At 47.6% G+C, this 20,875-nt stretch overlaps 1 protein-coding gene across 17 annotated transcripts in view; it reads left to right on the forward strand.

The window, feature by feature from the left end:
• ANKRD17 (ankyrin repeat domain 17) overlaps window positions 1-20,875 on the forward strand; it is a 2,430,147-nt gene that overhangs the window by 136,921 nt on the left and 2,272,351 nt on the right. For all 17 annotated transcript variants that reach the window (XM_069630806.1, XM_069630790.1, XM_069630801.1 and 14 more), the window contains exon 2: window positions 8,340-8,493. In XM_069630806.1, the coding sequence (XP_069486907.1) occupies window positions 8,340-8,493 (154 nt within the window). The remainder of the gene's footprint in view (window positions 1-8,339; window positions 8,494-20,875) is intronic.

Below are 20,875 nucleotides of genomic sequence, written 5' to 3' on the forward strand. Positions count from 1 at the left end.
CCTCCTAAAAGAGTTAGGTTTCTCCATCAACCAGACGAAGTCCTGCCTCGTTCCCAGCAAGGTAGCTCTCTTCCTGGGAGCCGAGCTCGACTCCAGCATTCCCAGAGTGAGACCATCCACAGAGAGAATAGCAGCGATTCTACGCTTAACTTCGAACTTCCTACAGAAAGAGACAACATCTGTACGCTCTTACAAATCCCTATTGGGCATGATGTCATCATGCATATTCCTCATACCGAACTGCAGGCTTCGCATGAGGCCGGTTCAGGAAGCTCTGGACCACCAATGGAAACAAGCTTTCGGATGCTGGGAAGACATTGTCCAGATTCCATCGACTTTGCACAAGGCCCTTCGATGGTGGAACGCTCCGAGGAATCTTCTACAGGGAATGCCGTTTCAAGCACCGACATCGACCCTCCTGCTGCGGACGAACGCTTCCTTATCAGGCTGGGGCGCTCATCTTGCGGACCTCCAAACCAAGGGATCTTGGTCGGCACAAGAGTCCCAGCTCCACATCAACGTGTTGGAGCTCAGGGCCGTAAGGTTGGCGCTGAAAGCCTTCCTACCGGTTATAGCTGGTCAAGTTCTTACAGTCCAGACAGACAACACGACCTCCATGCACTATACAAACAAGCAGGGAGGCACGAGGTCTCAGATTCTGTCGCAAGAAGCCCAACAGCTATGGGCATGGGCCTTGCGCTACGGGATACAGATCAGGGCAGAGCACCTTCCAGGAGTGGACAATGTCCTAGCGGACAGATTAAGCAGAGAATACACAGCGTCACACGAGTGGGAGTTGGACGACAGAGAAACCCGACGGATATTTGCCTTATGGGGCTATCCGCAGATCAACCTTTTTGCCACCAGGAACAACAAAAAATGCAAGATATTTGCGTCAAGATACCCCGAGCACCAATCGCTGGGAGACGCGTTCTCAGTGGATTGGTCGGGGAAGCTCCTCTACGCCTTCCCACCCATTCCCCTCATGTCGAGGGTACTTCGCAGGGTGAAAGAACAGGATTGTTCCTTGATTCTTATTGCACCCGATTGGGCACGGCAAGTCTGGTACCCGACGCTGAGACATCTATCCTGCAAAACCCCGATTCGTCTCAAATCACATCAATATCTACTGACACAACAGAACCGCAAGGTCCTCCACCACAACCCGAGGAGCCTGTCCCTCAAAGCATGGTTCCTGAGGAGCGTAAACTGATGCACCTAAAGTTACCATCAGAATGCTGGGATATCATCAGGGCCGCTAGAGCCCCGTCCACGCAACTCACCTACACCAGAAAATGGACTAGGTTTTCCAAATGGTGCGAGACCTCTGCGATCGATCCCCTCACGGCCTCGGTTGATCTTATTCTGCCTTACTTGTTGCACCTGGCTAAATCCGGGCTCTCACTGTCCTCTATCAAGGTCCATCTGTCAGCCATATCGGCCTACACAGTAACCGCGGAGACGCAAGCCTTACTTTCCTTACCAGCGATCAAGATCTTCCTGAAAGGACTGATGCGTACTTATCCGCCTACACCTACACCAGTTCCGGACTGGAGCCTCAACACCGTCTTAACAGCCCTCATGCAACCCCCCTTCGAGCCCATACATAGATGCGATATGAAATTCTTGTCCTGGAAGACATCCTTCCTGGTAGCCATCACATCGGCCAGAAGGATCAGTGAGTTACAAGCTTTGTCTTCGGAACCTCCGTTTACCTTGTTCCAGAAGGACCGCGTCATCTTAAGGCCTCACCCTAAATTCCTCCCCAAGGTACTTTCGGAGATGTCGTTCACTGAGCGCATTGTTTTACCAACCTTCTTCCAGAATCACGCTTCGGAAGCGGAAAGGACATTACACTCTCTAGACGTTTCTAGGGTGTTGAAGTTTTACTTGCAAAGAACCAAGGAGTTCCGCTCCTCAAACCGGCTATTCATTTCCTTCGCTGGCCGTACCAAGGGCCAACATATATCCAAACAAATCCTGGCACGCTGGGTATCGTCCTGCATCACCCACTGTCATCAGTTGAAAGGCGACCCTTTAACTAGACCGCCGTCTGCGCACTCCACCAGAGGAAGGGCGGCGTCAACAGCATTCCACGCAGGGGTGGCCTTGAAAGACATATGCAGAGCTGCCACGTGGAGCACTCTGCATACTTTCGCGAAACACTACTGCCTGACTGAAGATACCAACAAAGAAACTGCAGTTGGACAGGCAGTGCTCCGCCATCTCTTTGTATAAAGTAGGACCAGCCTCCTTTCCCGAAATATGTAACCGTTGTGTTGCTGCATGGTAAAGGTTTGATCAGAAATATGTTTTTCTGCAATTATGCATATCTGTTCATAATGGTGGCATGTTTTAACTGCTTGGTATTCTATTCAAGCATCTGAATCTATGAAAGATCCAATGCTGGAGAAGTCTTAGTTACTTACCTGTAACTGTATTTCTCCAGCATTGGTATCTTTCATAGATTCACATGCGCCCGCCCGCCTCCCCTGAGAGGCTGCTCCTATGCTCGGCATCCCTCATACTGTAATCTCTACGGTTCAAAATCTGAAGATGGCTGCCGGGGGCGGAGCTTAAGCCCTGCCACCTCATTGGCTGGGGCCATAAAGGACCAAAGTGAGGTGGAGGGACTACATAATGGAGTGGCTCATAGGCTATAATGGGCTATGTACATGCACTGCTAGGTGGCAGTGTGTGTGTGTGTATATATATATATATATATATATATATATATATATATATATATATATATATATATATATATATATATATATATATATATATAAAATTATTATTATTTAATTTATCACCGAGGATTCCCAGTCTGACGACGGGGAATATTCAAGCATCTGAATCTATGAAAGATACCAATGCTGGAGAAATACAGTTACAGGTAAGTAACTAAGACTTCTCTGGTGCACCAGGGCGCAAGCAGCAAAGGCAAAGTGGCTGTTTTTTCTCTTGGTCATCTGCCTCCTCTTCGGCAACAGGTGGTCTCGCCGCTGACAAACGATCCAAATGATGTTTTTAATTGGTCTCATGAGTCACTGGTGGGAGGACGTATATATCGTCTCATCTGGAGGCCTGGCAGCCCATATCCTCAGACTGATGGGTTTTGTCTGTCCCCTAAACGGGCTTTCACTTGCTGTGCCTCATACCTCACACTCCCACCCCCCTCTTCAGCAGACTGGGTCACCCTCCCTCAGAGCTGAGGTACAGAAACATCTGGACTTCAGAGCGTTGGAACCTGTTCCCTTGCAGGAGCAAGGTGAGAGCGATTAGTCCCGTCAGTTTACAGTGCCCAAACTTAACCAGGCTGGCTTGCGCACTATCCTCAACCTCTCCAACTTCAATCTTTTCCCACCCCAAGAGAAACTCAAGATGATCACGCCCAGCCAGATGAGGTCCTCTCTCCGGAAGGGCGGTTGGCTCAGTGTGGTAGATCTTCAGGATGCTTACATGCATATTCTGATCAGGGGCCCACATCGAAAATACCTTCCGCAGACTGCAGGGAGTTAATGTCTATCCATACTTGGACGATTGGCTTCTGCAGAGTCCTTGCCCACGGGCTGTAACTGCCAATCTTCAGTCACTTCGTTCTCCAGCTCCTATTCCAACTGTCGGTGAACCTGCAGAAATCTTCTATGACGGTTGGTGAAGACCTGATTTTTCTAGGTTTCTGTTGGGATACTGTCTGCAAGAGTGTTCCTAACGGCAGACAGAATTGTGGATTTATCGGCCATGTGCCAAATTTTTCTGAAGTCTTTCCACGTGTCGGACTGGTGGTTCAAGAGGCTCCTGGACTTGATGGCTTAATGCGTGTTAGCCCTACCCATTGCAAGATTGAAAATTAGGCTCACAGAGCTTGCACTTCGGGGCTGCTGGTTCCAGGCCGTGGACCCGGACTTCAAAATGCTCCCGATTACATCCTCCATGACGGCGGATTTTCAATGGTGGTAATCCGCTAGCAACCTTTCATTGGGAACCTCCTTTTAGGAGCCCTGCCCACAGGTTAAGGTTACAACAGACTCCTCCCTCCTAGGTGTCCCCCAGGGATCTAATCTCTCTCCCTGGCTGTTCAACCAGTATCTGGCACTCCTTGCCCACCGCATCGCCACTCTCTGCCCCAACTTTCAGTGCTATGCGGACGATACCCAGCTCATTTTCAGGCTACCCTCGGCCTCCTCCTCTCCTTCCCTCATCTCCGACTGTCTGTCTGCTATCCAGGAATGGTGTGCCGCCAATGACCTCTGCCTTAATGCCAGTAAGACTGAGATTCTACTCATCGGCACACCCACTCCCTCCTTCCCTGCAGCGCTCTGGCCAGCCTCTCTTGGCCCGCTTCCTGCTCCTACTTGCAAGGCAAAAAACCTCGGGGTCATCTTCGACTCAACACACTTATTCTCTCCTCATATATCTGACGTCTCTAAGAAGTCACACTACCAGCTGCACCTCCTCAGAGGTATTCTTCCCTTCCTCTCCTTCCCCCAGCAGCTCATGGTCTCCAGAGCCCTGGTTCTCTCGAAGCTGGACTACTGTAACAGCCTGTATCTTAATCTGCCTGCCTCCACTCGCCGCCCTCTGCAACTCATCCAGAACAGGACTGCGAGACTTGTCCTTGGCCTCAAGCCCAGGGACCATATCTCTCTAGGACTGAAATCTCTACACTGGCTCCCAGTTAAAAACCCTCTGCATTGTCCACAAGGCCTTCTGGGGCCTGGGGCCTAAATACCTTCAACTCTCTCTTCCTAAATATCTTCCTTCCCGAGCCCTTCGCTCATCTGTCTCCAACTCCCTCAGGGTCAGCCGTTTCTCGAAGCAACGAGCTGGGGGTAGATCTCTCTGCGACAGGGGCCTCCCTCTGGAACAGCCTTCCTGCCTCCCTGAAACTTGAGGAGGACCATCTTCGGTTCCGGAAGCACCTCAAAACCTTCCTCTTTGCTTCTGCTTGCTCTCTCCCTCTCCCCTGCTAAATTCTTCACTGAAACTGCACTGAACCTGTACCTGGGCCACTCTCACCGACCTCGGTCCTTGGCCCAGCCACTCTCCACTTGCACTGCCTCCCTGGCAACCCCTGCACTGCGGGACTGTCTCTGCATCCCTACAGCTCGCCCCTCCCAGCACTTGTCTGCACTTGCCACCAGCTGGCCCTATTTATTGATTTTTATTCTACTTGCCCTGTTCAGCACAACCCCCCCAACCCCCCTCCCCTCCCCTCCCCTCCCCTTCCTTCCCCTCCCCTTCCCTTCCCCTTGCACTTTTTCCCTTCCCCCCTACCCCTGCACTTGCGCGATCTGAATGACACCTGGCCTAGTAGGATCGTTGTCTGTCTTCCCCTTGTTCCCCCCTCCCTGCCTCGTCGCGCCTTGAAACACTTGTGTATAGGTGCGTTACAAATGCCATATCATATCATATAGGGTGGGGAGCGACGCTGCGTCACCTCGAGGTGTACGATCTGTGGACGCCCCAGGACAGAATGTCTCGTATCATTTACCTAGCACTGCTGGCAGTTTTTCTGGCATTGAAAGCTTTCCAGCCCTCTCATCAACAGAGTGGTGTGACGAACATTTGTCACTACGTTCTACATCAGCAAGCCGGGGGGCACTGGCCGCTCCTCTGGTGGATCGCAGTCCAGCACAATGTCTGGCTACAGGCCGTGCACATTCCGGATCTGATCACTGTTGGGGCAGATTCCCTGAGCCGCCAGTCAGTGGTGAATTACGAGTGGGAAATGAACAGCAATGTTCTTAGCAAGCTTTTCTAGCAATGGAGTTCTCCAACGGTGGACCTCTTTGCGAAGACAGCGTACAGGAAACTACCAATTTTAGGCTTCCAGGGACGGCCTCGGAGCATCTTCCTTGGGGGGGATACCCCTGAGATTCCTTGGGAAAACATGAAGGCTTATGCTTTCCCACCATTACCGTGGATTTATCGGTCGCTCTGGAAACTCTGGAGTGCCTCCAACTGCACTCTCCTCTTCAAAGCTCCTTGGTGGCGAGCCAGGTTCTGGTTTTCAGAACTGCAGCACCTATCGATATGCAACCCGATCAGGTTGCAGCAGATCCCGACCTTCTTCACCAGAGAATTCACCAGGTGTGGCACCCCTGCCCACAATCCTTCAGCTTGGCAGCCTGGTACCTGAGTTTAAGTCCTTAGCGCAGTTTAATCTTTCAGAGGATAATATGGGCATAATTCAGGCGGCATGTAAGCCTTCTACGAGGACTCAGAGAGCAATGACAAAAACTAAGCCATTTACTTTTGTATTATGATCTTCAACAGGCTTCTATTGACTGTCTCTTGTCTTTCATATCAGACCTTGCAGCCTCTGGCAACCACGTCTTATCATGCAGAACATATCTATCAGCCTTTGCAGCTTATCTGTCTAGAGACAGTTGCTCTTTTTTCAAACCCAGTAATCAAGAGGCATTGCGCAGATCTTCTTCACCACTTTCCACCAGTCAGGCCTCCTCACCCGAAATGGGTTCTGGCCACGATCGAGCTCAAGTTCCTTTCTTGGAAAGTGTTTTTTTTTTATCACGGTAACATCCTGTGAGAAGAATAAGTAGTTTCAAGCTCTCTGTCAAACACCCATTCCTAACTTTCCACAAGGATAAGGTTGGGCTTTGCGCTCATCCCTCTTTCCTTCCAAAAATTCTCGGATTTCCACATAAATCAATCAATATCCTTACCGGTTTTCTTTCCAAACCCAGTCTCGTATGCAGAGAGTGTTATACATAACCTAGATGTCAGACGAGCTCTGAAGTTTTACCTCGACCGAACTAGCGAACTTGGAAGTTCTTCACAACTTTGTTGTTTTCGATGACCTAAAAGGGGAACCGGCTTCAAAAGCGTCTATCTCACGCTAGATCGCTTCATGCATCTCAGAGGCTTATACTGTTCAAGGCCTTCAGCCCCTAAAGGGCGTTCATGCACGTTTGGTCCGTGCCAAAGCGGTTGCTGTTGCCTTCTAGAAATATGTCCCTTGGGAGTCCATAGCCAAGGCTGCTACGTGGGTTTCTCCCTCCGCTTTTTTCCAGACATTGTCTTGACCGGAGTTCCCGGGCTGATGCTCAATTCGGCCAGGCAGTTCTTAGGAACCTGTTCCAGTAAGGGAAATGTCCATCCTCCCGTTTCTTTGGTCTACATGGGGAATCTCCCAAAAGTATGGAGGAAAGGGGACAGGGCGTAGGAGTATAACAAAGTTACTCACCGTACTGACCACCTTAATCCTAGTCCATAGCCCCCTTTCCTCCACACGCCTGCCCGCCGTCCCCTCTAAAAAGTATCCCCTATTTTGCTAATGGTCCTTCGATTTTGGCGAACGAAATGGTTGGAAGGGCAATGCATTGGGCAGAGCTCTGGAAGGCTGGGCTACGGTCCTGTGCGGTTGCCCCGCGTAAATTATAAAGGGACCAAAAAGTTATTTTTGATGCTTCAAAGTGCTCTGGTCCAGTCCTGATGGACGGAATGTCCCAAAAGTATAGAGGAAAGTGAACCTTGGACTAGGAGTAAGAGAGTCACTATGGTGCGTAACTTTATTATCACTAGCCATTGGCTAGTGACAAGTATGCGTTTAGTGGCCTGACCCTAATTCTTCCTCCCCCATCACCTTGTCATTCTAAGAGGGCCTTTTGCCCCCCACCTTTCCGTTCGTGTCTTTCCCACTGATACTATCATGCAATACTTTCTTCACTGTCTTCAGTCCGACATGAGAGCGCAGAGCTTAAGTGTGATCTTGAACTTGCACAATGCATTAGCTCCTAATTAAGCAGTGTGTGTGTGTGTCAGAAGCCTAGCTGTAGACAACACAGGAGATCTGTGGTGCACTAGTCAGCTGGCTACATACACTCTGGTGCAAGGGGCAGTTGTAACACTGAAGCCAGATACTTTGAGTTAGCTTAGCTTAGCTATTACTTATGTTCCGTCCCCTTTCCTCCATACTTATGGGACATTCCATTGAGTGGGAAAGGACAACTCTTGACTCACTAAATGTTATGCCTTATTTGTGGGTTTGCGTTCTATGTCGAAAAAGTGAGGACATTTCTGAGTTTTGGTGTGCCCTGGAGGGTATTTGTTGTCTGAATTCTGTTGCAATGGACATGAGGATAAAACTGAAGTGAGCGTGTTAACTTATTTACAGAAAGTTTTTGCAGATCTGTACAAAACACGAATACATTTGACTGTTTATCCACCTTTTGAATTCCTTGCCATCGCAATATAAAATACATTCCATGGCAGCTGTTTTGCCTGAATCTTTTACACCTGATGATCTGAGTTTTGTACTAGTTTCAGTTTGCTTAGAATTTGAATAAAAACAAAATATTTCCTCTTTGCAGGTGGAGTCCTTCATTTTGGACCAGGATGATTTGGAAAATCCAATGTTGGAGACGGCCTCAAAATTGCTTTTATCTGGGACTGCTGATGGGGCTGACTTGAGAACTGTTGACCCAGAAACACAAGCAAGATTAGAAGCTCTGCTTGAAGCAGCTGGTAAGTAATGTCAAAGCATCACATTTCCACATCAGACCTACTTAAAGAAGCAGCTGGGTACTTTTCAGAGTATGTTGGACCATGTTGAATGTTTTATTATCTAAGAAAAACAGTTCCTGTTCTTTTGATTCATGCCTACATCCTCAGCAGTAACCATCATGGACTCCTTTATGTCCTTTTGATTGCGTGGTTGTGTATTGATATTGTTTATAAGCTAGTCGTTTTAAATGTAGGTACCTCTCTACGCTATGGTGGTGTGTAATTGGTTAGGATATTTTATTACTCCGTAGAATGCATTTTGACATGTTTGCGATGCCGATTATGTGCAAGTGATGACTTGCATGACCTCATATTCATGGTTCAATCGCCTAAGGGTCCCCCACTTTACCGGCCTATTTGCATGCGCTACTAAGCCTGGTCTTCTCTTCCTTAAGAAAAAACGCTCTTGAAAGCGGAAAAGAGACCCAAATTGTTTTTATTTATGTATTTTATTGGACATTGGTATGGCACCTTTACATGGGTAACTATGCTCCTAACACCAATGTTAATTAGGGTATTTTGCAGTTAGAGCACTTTTATTTACTCCTTTTTTATTTCATTCTAGGCGTTACTGCTGATTTGTATGTGTACTTTAAAAAAATGTTGTTAACCCTGTCTGATTGCACTGTGAAACTTGCTTACATTTCGTTCACAACAGAGCAATGTAAGTAATGCTCTTGTAACTCCAGAGCTTTTTGGAAAAATGGCCTTTGAATCAAAGGTATTGAGGTAGAGTGGTTATGGGCTAACATGCAGAACTTTGGAAAATGTACTTTTGTTGTGGAAAAGCTCATGGGACACGATGATGGTGAAAGATTTACCCCCCTCAAATATTGCTGCCAGTCAATTGCGAAGAGATGTATTTTGGTGCCATATATGAAGCGGAACTGGGTAGCTGAGAGATTGGTCACTAAACAGAATAACCTCTGGAGGTGGGTTGTACTGGATAACCCAAGTATTTTATTTCTTGCAGGCCCCTGGATGTTAACGAGCCACAGGCAGACCAGCACTGCAGCAATAATCGAGGCAGTGACACAAAGGGAGACTTGTTAGGCTATGTGGTCTTCTACCACTTACTGCTCCCTCTTGCGTAATCTCTTAGAACGCCGACTGATCTGCAATGGACAGAGGGTTGTGAGTTGGATTGAGAGGGAGAAGAGCAAGAGAGCGTTGATGTACTGTTGGAAGCTTCAGTTCAGGAGAAAACGTCAGCTGAGTGTTGGTGTGTTTTTAGTTGGTAGCCGTCATGTGGTGTTGGGGTATGATTGTGAATGGGTGCTTTGTCTGTGCTTGTTTGGTTTCATGTTGTTTGTTGTGAAGTGTGTGATGTTTGCATTGGGGTATAGGTAGGAGTTACGTTTAGTTTAGAGTTTGAGGGGGAGTTTGCAGAATCGTGTGTTTTTAGTACGATTAGTTAAGTGTTTTCCTACCACTAAGATCCATCTAATTGTAACCCATTTCAGAACCCCAAAACACAGCTAAAGAGCAGTTCCCTGGCCCGTCACAAGTTCTAGAAGGTGAAGTGGTGGGGTTTCAAGTAATTGTTTGTACCGCCCTACCCCTGCCCCAAACGGGGAGTGAGCTGTCCAGAAGGGAGCTGCCCTTTGTCTCTCACACTTAGCCGGCTCCCCGTGCAAAGTTGCCCTGAGCGCTCTTTGTTAAGAGGGCAGCTTCCTTAAGGGACGCCACCAATCATGGGCAGGGGAGGCAGGAAAAGGACGATGGAAACAAGGTACGGGGAGCAGAGAAAAAAGAAAAGGCAGCAAAAAAAGGGAACACGGGGAGCAGAGAAAAAAGAAAAGGCAGCAAAAAAAGGGAAGGAGACGAAAAAATGGAGGGGGTACACGAAAGGGGCACAGATGGGCCTTACCTCACAAGGCCAGGCCAGCGGGACAGGACCTTCTTGAGAAGATAGGATTGGTTGGCACCAGCACATGAGCCCTTAAGGCTGTGCTGCCCTGGCTTTAGTATCTTCCCGGAGCACAGGTACGCCGTGTGACTCGAGATTTCATCAATGAAGGTGAGGGCTCCTTGCCTGAGAACCTGGAATTAATGTCACATGGCTGCTAGTCACCAAGCCAGGTCCCGTTATGCATCGCAGAAGGATCTGCTCAAGATGATACTACTTGGTTAAGCCACGTGGAGTTACACAGTTCTCACATGGCGGTGTAAAGCCATGGATCAAAGCATGTTGATGCAGCAGCATTTTTTCTAATAAAGGCTGTGTCTTGCGCAACTCCGGCCACCTTCATCCATGCTCCTGTATCTACCCACCAGTCCTTTGCTCCACGGGGGTGGTAAAGGAGCACTGTAGAGCAGCACAAGGACAGTTTTTCAGCTTTGCTTTATATTCTTTGAAATTCAATGCTTCTGGGTTTAGACACCGACTCATGACATTGACCATACATGGGTTTCCGATCTGCATGCTCTGCCTGAATTGTAGTGTCTGGACCATCAATGGCCACATTGAGAGCTTTGAGGTTCCCTCCAATGGAGCCCATGCACTTCGCCTTGCATGGTGGTAGAAGGTATTCCATCAGATGGCCCCTCGAAGCTTCCTGAACTTTGAGGAAGGTAGGGAAACTCCATTTTCTCAGGCATCCTGGCTGGGGACTGGTGTTTGGCCATTTGTATGTGAGGCATTTACCATCCCGGGAGGTACAAGCCATCATTACTTGCACAGAGGGGTGCAATCCTTTTGTCAGGGAGTCACCTGGTGGTTTGCACCATCGAACACCCACCAGCCTTCGGGGTGATCTTCCTGCTGTTATTACTTGAAAAATTGATCGGGTGTGCCTGGCGCAGAGAGGTTCTGGAGAATCGCCTCAGAGCCTACCCGATCCTTCGTATATCACCTACATTGTAACAGATGCAGTGAATGTGTCCTCTTTCCCCCAAAGGAGAGCCACTGCATTTGGTATTAGGGGGGGGGTCAGCACGCTAAACTTAACACCCTGTAGGGGACAGGGATCCCACTGGGGGGTGACCCCCTGCTTAGAGGAAAGGGACATGTTATCCTCTTTTGTCTCAAGAATCCAATAGGTTTGTCAGTTAGATAGGAATGGACTTGTATACAAACTGACCACTTTATATACTAATGGCTGCTATGGTTTCTGATCATATTGGCACTGCCCTCAAACTGAAAGGGAGATGAACCCACCCCCTTGTTGCATGAAAGGAGATCATCCCATCAGTTTTGGTAGAAGGGAAGAGCAAAGCCTGCTGAGCTACATGAGGAACCTCCTCCCGGGAGATGAGGCAGAGAGAATCGAGCATACACCCTGTATGGTGTTTCAAACCTCGGTGGAGCACAGACCAAAGATGCCCGCCACACGAGACTCCGTGAAAGTTGCCCTAAGTGTTAAGTAACAACGATATGCAGAACTGCTGCCAAAGCCCTGCACAGAGACAGCATGGAAGAGTGCTAGCTTCAACAGTCGTGGAGGAAGCGGATCGGAGGAGCACCGCCCAAGGTGGGGGCGTGCGACCTAAGGTAACAGTGTAGAAAATACTGCGATTGATACAAAGTGCCTGGCGAACCAAATTGAGTGTGATCAATAAACCACTGACCCAAAGACTTGTACAGAACACAAGGAGTTGAAGGTGTAAGCAGCGTTTGTTTGTCTGTTTACTTGAACTGTGCAACTGGGCCAGAGACCTGTTTTTTGATACAGAACCATAACATTGGGACCAGAAACCAGCCACCATTCTATACTTGGGCAAAAAGCCCTTACATTATCTATAAATTGGTTTGTTTCTGTTTATAGAGGTAGGGACAGGAATCGGGCTACATTAGGTTTCTGGATGGTGGATTAGGCGCATAGGTGTTCTGGAGAATCGCCTCAGAGCCTAGCGGCTCCTTCGCACGTCACCTACATTGTGACGGATGAAGTGAATGTGTCTCCTTTCCCCAAAGGAGAGCCACCCTCTTTGGGATTAGGGGGGGTTTGAGCCTGCTAAGATTAACACCCCTTATGATGACTTACCACTTAATATACCAGTGGCTACAAATGTGGTATCTAATGACATCACCAAATGGACCTACACATCTGCTAATTACTGAAGTGGTTTCTTTGACGTAAAGAGCCGATGCAGCTTCAACAAATTGCATCTCGTGTAGCATCAATGAATATGCTATTCCCCTGCCTGGAGCAATAAGATGTGGACAGCAGTCTATTATAGATCACTCATGAGGCCCACCAATATGTGTGTTTCTCCATGCTATTGACACGAGCGCCTTACTTCAGCCCCTGATGAATGTTAAGCATTTGCTGGAGAATGAGCAGAAACGTGACCTGTTATATTGGGCATCTGTGCACAGAATAGTGTGTGCATATTTATAAATTGTTTATACACAAACATTACCTGAATGTGTTTATATTTAATGCATGTGCTGAAGATATGGTAATTCATTGATATTGAGTTTTCAATTCCGTGTTTTATAAAAAGCAAGTCTTGATGGGTTGTACTTCTCGTCAACTAGATGATTTTTAATTGCATCAATTGTTGCGAGTATGGTGAATGTCTAGTTGAGTATGTGGCAAATGTGTGGCAGTTACAAAATATTAGATTGAAATTACTGCCATGCGCTTTATATAAAAAGATGTTTTATATGTATTGTAATAGATTGACTAAAGATAGTTTAATGTTGTGCTTTTGGAGTAAAGAGAATGTTTCCCCTCTGCGCACTTCTACACTGATCCAGTTCCTTTGTTGATTTTCTGTGTTTGATCCCGGGCTAGACCTGTAACATTAGCACCACATTATTAGTGTTTTAGCTGGTGTTTCCTTTTGTCTGCGCAAGAACATCCGGAGGCCTGCCTATTTGTGGTCCATAGAGGATTTGCCAATTGAAAGCGGACTGTAAGCATTCTGTCAGATATGGAAAGATGTGATGGGCACCATGGCCACTAGGATGACTAGGGGATATGAAACAAACCATTTTGGAAGTTCCTCCAGATCCGGGAGTGGTATGGGTGTGGACTTTAAGGGGTCAAAACCGTGCCAGTGTTTACAGTACATGTTAAACCAACTGACACAGACACAGACTGTCGTACCAGTTCAACCCACAAGGAGGAGATTCTTGGTGCTGAAAGATCAGGTGGATGGATCCCAGTGGAAAACGTCCCCGTAAAGGCACTGCAGGAGAAGTTTACCTTATTGCATTCTAGGCATGTTCATAATGTCTAAGAATCTGCAGGAGACCTAGCACTATGTTCAGATTCTGAAATTCCTCTGCAAGTAACAAATATTTGCGGTTCTGGGTCAGCAACTCTGTTCTACCATTTGTGCTATAAAAAAGGCACCTGGGATGTTTACAAAGCTAGTATCCGTGTTGGTGTTGGCCTACTTCGAGAAGTGATTTGTCTACACAATTATCTAGATGGCTGGTTAGAAGGTTTGGCCCCCAGACTACTGAAGGTTTTGACAGTTCTGAATCGATCTAAAACTAAGTTAGGCCCATCGTGAGATTTGCTTCTGGTTTAAAAAGCAATGCAAGGTCCACTGATTGCACCTCTGAATGAGGTGTAGACAGAGTTGGTTTCTTGCAAGCCTTTTTCCTGGTGTCATCCATTGGGTAGTTTGGGAGGGTTGTGGTATTTTTCTGCAGATCACATTATCTGAAGGTTGTATCAACTTCGTTGGCCTGGGCGTTTGACCAAACTATGATCTCAATTTTATAAAGACTGAGGTATTGTTGCCTGCACTATGCTTGATTCCGGATTCAGAAGAAGAGTGTTATCTGGATTTGATGGATGTGGAAAGGGGTATCTTAATTTATTTGAAAAGAACAGTGTAATTTCACAGTTGAATAAATGTTTGTTTCTTATGGTAAAAGTATAAAGGGAATTACATCAGCCATATCTACTCTAAATAGATGGATTGCAGGGTTTGAAATTGCTCAGAGCTTTTCGGCTCTCGCTTCTATCCCCGGAGAGCCTGCTCAGATTGACACAAACAGTTGCAAGGAACTACTTTTGGCCCCGGAGGCCATCTGATGCCATACAAACTTACCAATGTGACATTTACTTCCTACATTTGTGAATTTCTATAAAGAAACATTAGAGACCTCTAGAAGACATTTAAATCGTCATGGAGTTCACGTAATTAACACAAGTTAAAATATGCATCTCAAACGTATATTTGTGGCACACCATGACTTACTCCTGGTTCTCTAGGTGTAGCTCCTGCCTACTAGGTGATGCCCCAGTACAAGGGAGCTAGTTTTAGCTCGTGATTATGTAATCTTAATTTTGACCACTGGAATATGTGGTAATGTCTTGAGTGCATGAATTGGCAAGGTTGACATTTCCCCTGTTGATTTGAAGGGTGCTCCACCTGAGTGCCAGTGTCCTGGGAAGACCTATTGGTGGTGCTTCTGGTTGGCATTTTCAGGGCGGCTACTTTAGCTAGTCTCCACGTTTTTTAAATATATCCAGCTACAGGTAAATGTCAAGAATGGTTCCCAATGGATATCGGCAGTACTGACCTCATGGGTCATGGTTCAGGATTCTCTCTCAAAACAATCCATATGGGCAGAGTGCAGCAGAGTGTGTTGTCTTGTGTGGATTACTGCAGTACTGCAGAGGAGTCTTTCCTTCCCGACTATCAATTGAGGTGGCCCTTCACTTTCAAAACACCAGCACTGTAGCGGAGCGTGTTGCCATGCCTCCCGCGCCTCAAACCCTCATTTGCTTACATCTATTGCTTCCCGGGATATAACCTGGTCGTGCTGCAGTCAGAAAACGCTGCTGAGCTGGGTGGGATGCTGAAAGACGGCGAAAGGGCTTCAATCTGCATTTTGCTGGGTTACAGTGCGAAGCGTGTGACTGACCACGCACTTTAATGATCGTATCCTGACTGGTGCGACCAAGCCAGGAAGAAACGGTAAGGAGAAAACTCATTGGCACTCCTTATAACATTGTGTGAGTGGTGACTGCGGGGGTATATCCCTTTGAGCCAGACAACTCCAATTATTAAATTTGTGCAACCTGCACTTTTAAACTAAATAACTAATTCAGATTACCATTAGCGGAGTGTCTGCAGGTGCCTGCAGTGTTCTTCTGGTGTTCGAATTCCCCCGCCCCCTCGCTCCCTCTTTTAACGTTCTGGGCAAGTTAGCGACTGCACCTTTTGATATTTAATTAAAGTGAACTTTGCATCTGTATTCCCGGCCAAGTGGAAATAAGTCACACCACCCTCCCCCCCCCCTTAGAATGAGCCAACGCCGTACAAGGCACCAAACCTGACATTTGGTGGAAGCGAGAGAGTAGAAATTTACTCTGTAAATACAACCCCCCTACAACCTCCCCCCTCCCCCCTTCTCCTTTCAGGGCATTGAATGTGAAAATGTATCCAAATCCATGAAAGCCAAGGAGCCTCCCAAAAATCAGGAAATGGCCTCGACTACTACTGACGAGATCAACTTATCAAAGATGCTAACTCTCAAGGATTGCCAACTCCCCGATGTGCCAATAATAAATGGCTTAAACGATCTGACAGATGCTGAAATGCTAGGGGGCGCTGTTGTGGACGTGGTGGCAGTAACTCCTACTGATTGTATTAAGTCCAAAACTCTGTTAATTTCAAACAATGCATAGAGCCCAATAACATTTCACATGATCATTTGTTGGAATTTGATATTAATAAAATAGTTTCAAATGGATTGTGTCCTCCCACGTATTCCTCATCTTAGATATCTTGTCTCCCAGCTCTGCTGCTTTGGAATTTTTTTTTCACCAGAGGGTGCTGTGCTGGAAGCCGCAGCGTTGTAGTCCCTCGAGGGCCGTCGTCGAGCGTCAACGTCAACCGCATTATAAAGGGCTCGAGCCGTGCCCATTAGCTCAGTTCCGTTTTTCCGAACACTGCTTCGTGTCACAAAACAGTTCATCAGTTTTTCTTTGACGAAATGTCCTCGTCATCGACTCCAACCACACCCAAGACTGGTTTTGTGTGGTAGAACAATGTCGATTACCGACCCCCATCGTAATTGTCTTTTGGTGTTTGATAAGGTGACAGAGGGAGATCAAAAACTAAGCATGTGAGATTCGACAAAGTCGAGGGTGTCATCAGGGGGGGAAAGTTTTGACACGTCATGAAAAAAGAGTGAGCCCACTGGTGCATAAATCGGGCGTAACGGATGACAAAATGGGGTCAATGTCGAATATCGACTCAATGCAGCCTTCGACAGCGTTGAGGCCGCCATTGAAGATGGCGTCGATACCTTCCGCGACCGCGTCGAGGCATTCTTCGACGCCGTCTAAGCCTCCTTCGAAAAAGTTGAAGCCACCATCCATACCATCGACACCTTTTGTCAAGCATTTTTTAATCCTGATGCCAAAATCGACACCTTTGTCTAAGCCTAGGTCAATGCCACCCCCTTTACCAGAGAACATCTTCCATCCTCAACCCAGGCAAGAGTTTTTCAGATCTAGGTCCCCTATTAACGAGGAGCAGTCCTCTGAAGAGGATGTTATTTCAGCTGGGATTAGAGTTGGCATCCAGGAGGTTCCTGAGGAATTGATAGACCCAGATTCTAAGATGGCTGATCTTTATGATTGCCTTCAACAACCAGTGGCTTAGATGCTTCCCCTGAAGTAGAGTTTGAGAGGCCAGACCCTGCAGATCATGCAGACCCTGGGTATGGAAACCTAATGGGAAGAGTCATTGACTTCATGGGATGAAAAACGGCTTCCCCAAGATTAGACCAGGACGATATGACAGACATCCTTAATGAGGGACCACAAAGGGACCCTGTCCTCCCTTTGCATAAGGCACTGCAACTTGGGATACCCCAGATTCTGGGCCTACAGTAAATAAAATGTTTGTGGAAAAGTACAGACCATCCTCATCAGATCCCGAGTACCTTTCTAAGCATCACTCGCCAGAAAGCTTGGTGGTACAAGCTGCAAACTCCACAAGGTAGTCAGCTTATCCTTCGATACCACCTGACAGATACGACAAAGTTGATGCTTGGGCCCGGAAAGTCTTCTCTTTGGGCAGCATGGCCCTTAAATCTACGAATATAACTTGCACTATGGCAAGATTTACATACACCCTGTGGGACTGTATGACATCAGCTGAACTCATCCCGGAGGGTGAGGAAGGGGATGGTTTCCTGGTGATAGTGAAAGATGGAAAGGAGGCTATGGAGGAACGCCTCCAGTCAGGATTGGACACTGCTGATGGTGTACGCAGGCCCATGGCATCTAGCACGGTCCTAAGCAGATTTGCATGGCTGAGGAAATCTGGCTTTGCAACTGATGTGCAGTCCAGATTAAACAATATGCCCTTTGACGACTTGAGGCTGTTCGGCAGCAAGGCGGCCCAGAGCTTGGAGAAGCTGCAGACCTCGAAAGCGTCAGCTAAATTACTCACCGCCGCTATAAAACAGCCTCAGCAACACTCCTACGCAGGGTCATCTTCCTATAGGAGCCGTCCCTTTCGTTTCTACTCCTCTTTTTGGAAGTGGGAGGGGACAGGCCAGTCAGAGGCCAGCAGAGAAGGCCCCCTCGTGGTGGAAGAGGGAAAGGTGCTAGATCGGCCCCAGCAGTGGCTACTTCCTCCTCAGCCGCTTCTGCAGCTGCTGCAAAGCCGTTCTGAGGTATTCACCCACAAGACCCTGGTGGGAGGCAGGATCACTCGGTATCTGAACGAATGGCGGGGCTTTACGTCAGATTCCTGGGCGCTAGAGTTACTGCCTTTTTTTTCAACAAAGACCAAGATCATTCACCGGGAGCCAATTCTGTCAAAATTCCAGACAGGAGATTTCAACCCTGCTAGAGAAAGGTGCAATAGAACATGTACCTGTAGCAGAGAGGAACAAGTGTTGATACTCCCCGTATTTTCTCATTCCCAAAAAGGACAGAGGATTGAGACCCATCTTTGACTTAAGAAATTTGAAAAAATTCCTCAGGAAGGACAAGTTCAAGAAGGTGAACCTTTCTCAGTTCCTTCAGGCTCTTCAGCTTCAGAACTGGCTGGTTATGTTTGACCTTCAGGATGCTTACTTTCATGTGCCAATCCATCTGAAGCACAGAAGTACCTGAGGTTTGCGGTTCTCGCTATCAGTTTCGGGTTCTGCCATTTGGGCTGACCTCCACCCGCGGGTTTTCACCAAGCTGATGGCCCTAGTGGCAGCTAGTCTCAGGAGAGGGGGAGGTGGGGGATTCACGTCTACCCTTACCTGGACGATTGGCTAATTAGGGCAAGTTCATCCGAATGAGCCCAGGAACATCTGACCATGACCTGCCACTTCTTCTCCCTCAATTACAAAAAGTCACAAATGATTCCAGGCCAAAGAATCCAATTAATTGAAGCAGTCCTGGATACTTCCTCAGGCCTTTTGATTTTCTAAGGTTTCTAAGGTTGCTGAGCCTCATGTCCTCCTGCATTTTTCTGGTGCCAGAGGACAGTTTTAGAATGAGATCCCTTCAATGGGTCTTCAGGACTCAATGGTCCCAATTCTCGGGGGAGATGTCAGATCTTCTGCAAGTCCCGGCCAGAGTGGCTCAAGATCTTCTAAGGGAGAACCTTTTTGGCAAGCATGGCCGGAGATAACGGTAGTGACGGATGCCTCACTCACGGGGTGGGGAGCCCACACAAACGATCTGGCGGTCGTTGGTCTCCATCGGAGTCCAAACTAAACATTAACCTTTTGGAGCTGAGGGCAATCAGACTAGCGCTGAAGGCCTTGCTGTCCTCTGTACGGGGAAATAACGGCCTGATAATGACGGAACAATACAGTGGCCATGTACTACCTCCACAAAAGAGGAGGCGTAGGATCACTTCTACTGTGCAGAGAGGCAATGCAGCTCTGGTTCTGGGCAATGCAAGAAGGAATCTCTCTATCGGCAGTTCACCTAGCCGGAGAGCAGAACACGGCGGCGGACACTCTAAGCAGGCAGAGCAGTCTCCCATGAGTGGGAACTAGCTCAGGAAGTCCTTCAAGAGATATTGGCCCTTTGGGGGAACACCACAAGTTGATCTGTTCGTGACCAGTGCCAACCGGAATTGCGAACTGGACTCTCAACGGAATTTCCCCCAAGAGTAGCTCTAGGGGACTTGTTCGTGGTGGACTGGATATTTCCACTCCTATACATGTTTCCTGCAGTCCCCGTCATTCCTCATGTAATGGGGAGGTTGAGAAAGTTCAGAAAAACCATGATCCTAATTGCCCCGTATTGGGCCAGGAGGACGTGGTACCCGAAGCTTCTGGACATGTCCATCTGCCCTCCAATACGTCTACACAAAGAGAGGATCTTCTCACGCAAGGGGAAGGTTGGGTTCTCCATCCAGAAGTCAAGACACTCAGCCTTCACGCATGGTTTCTGAGAGGCTGAGATATAAAGATTGGGACCTCCTGGATGACGTAATTGAGATTTTGTTTTCGGCCAGGAGGCCCGCAACAAAATCCTTGCATCAGTGTTGTTGGAACAAGTTCAGTATCTGGTGCAGGGATAAGAATGTGGATCCATTCTTATGTAATGTCTACTCCTACAGTACTTTCTTTCCTTTGACACGTAGCTAATTTGGGGCTCCAAGTTGGCACTATTAAAGGATACTTGACAGCGCTATCTATCTTCAAGCGCTCCTCGGAAGAGGTTTCTTATTTTAAAATGCCTTTAGTTACCCAGTTTCTAAAAGGACTGACAAATGTGTACCCTCCAACGCCTTTTCAGGTTCCCATCTGTGATTTAAATTTAGTTTTGTATTTGTATTTTATTGAATTTACATAGCCCTTTAATCCAAAGTGCTTTACATGAGAACAAGAAAAAATACAACAAGCATAAAATGGCAATTGAATCACAACTCAAACCGTATAAGGAAAAATTTACAATATTGCTGAGGTGACGAGGGAGTAGACTGGGACAGAGGAGTGAGAGGGAATGGGAGGGATTAGTGGGGGTAGAAGCGAAATTAAGAGGGAAGGCGAGAAGGTGTGAGGAAGAAGAAGAAAGAATAAGACTAGATAAGAGCCGGAGGTGGGATAGAAGGGAGAAGAGAGGATGGAGAGGGTAAGGAAGTACAGGAATAAGAGGTAAGGCATGAGGCGGTGGGAGAAGGAGAGGAAGCGAATAGGTGTTAGGGAGGGGAATGGAAAAGATCTGATTTTAGAGACGAGCGAAAGGAAGGGTAGGAGGCAGAAGAGCGGATGTGGAGGGGGAGGCGGTTCCAGTGGAAGGGAGCGAGGAGTTGGAAAGAGTGGGAGGGGGCACAGGGTGGTGGTGGAGGAGGAGGAGGAGAGAGTAGGAAAAGATTTGCAGCGCGGAGAGAACGAGAAGGGGTATAGAAAGTAAGAAGGGAGGAAAGGTATGGGGGCAGGCAAGACCATAGTGGGATT

This window comes from Ambystoma mexicanum, chromosome 6q (genome assembly GCF_040938575.1).
Source record: "Ambystoma mexicanum isolate Mex_15411 chromosome 6q, UKY_AmexF1_1, whole genome shotgun sequence".
Taxonomy (NCBI): domain Eukaryota; kingdom Metazoa; phylum Chordata; class Amphibia; order Caudata; family Ambystomatidae; genus Ambystoma; species Ambystoma mexicanum.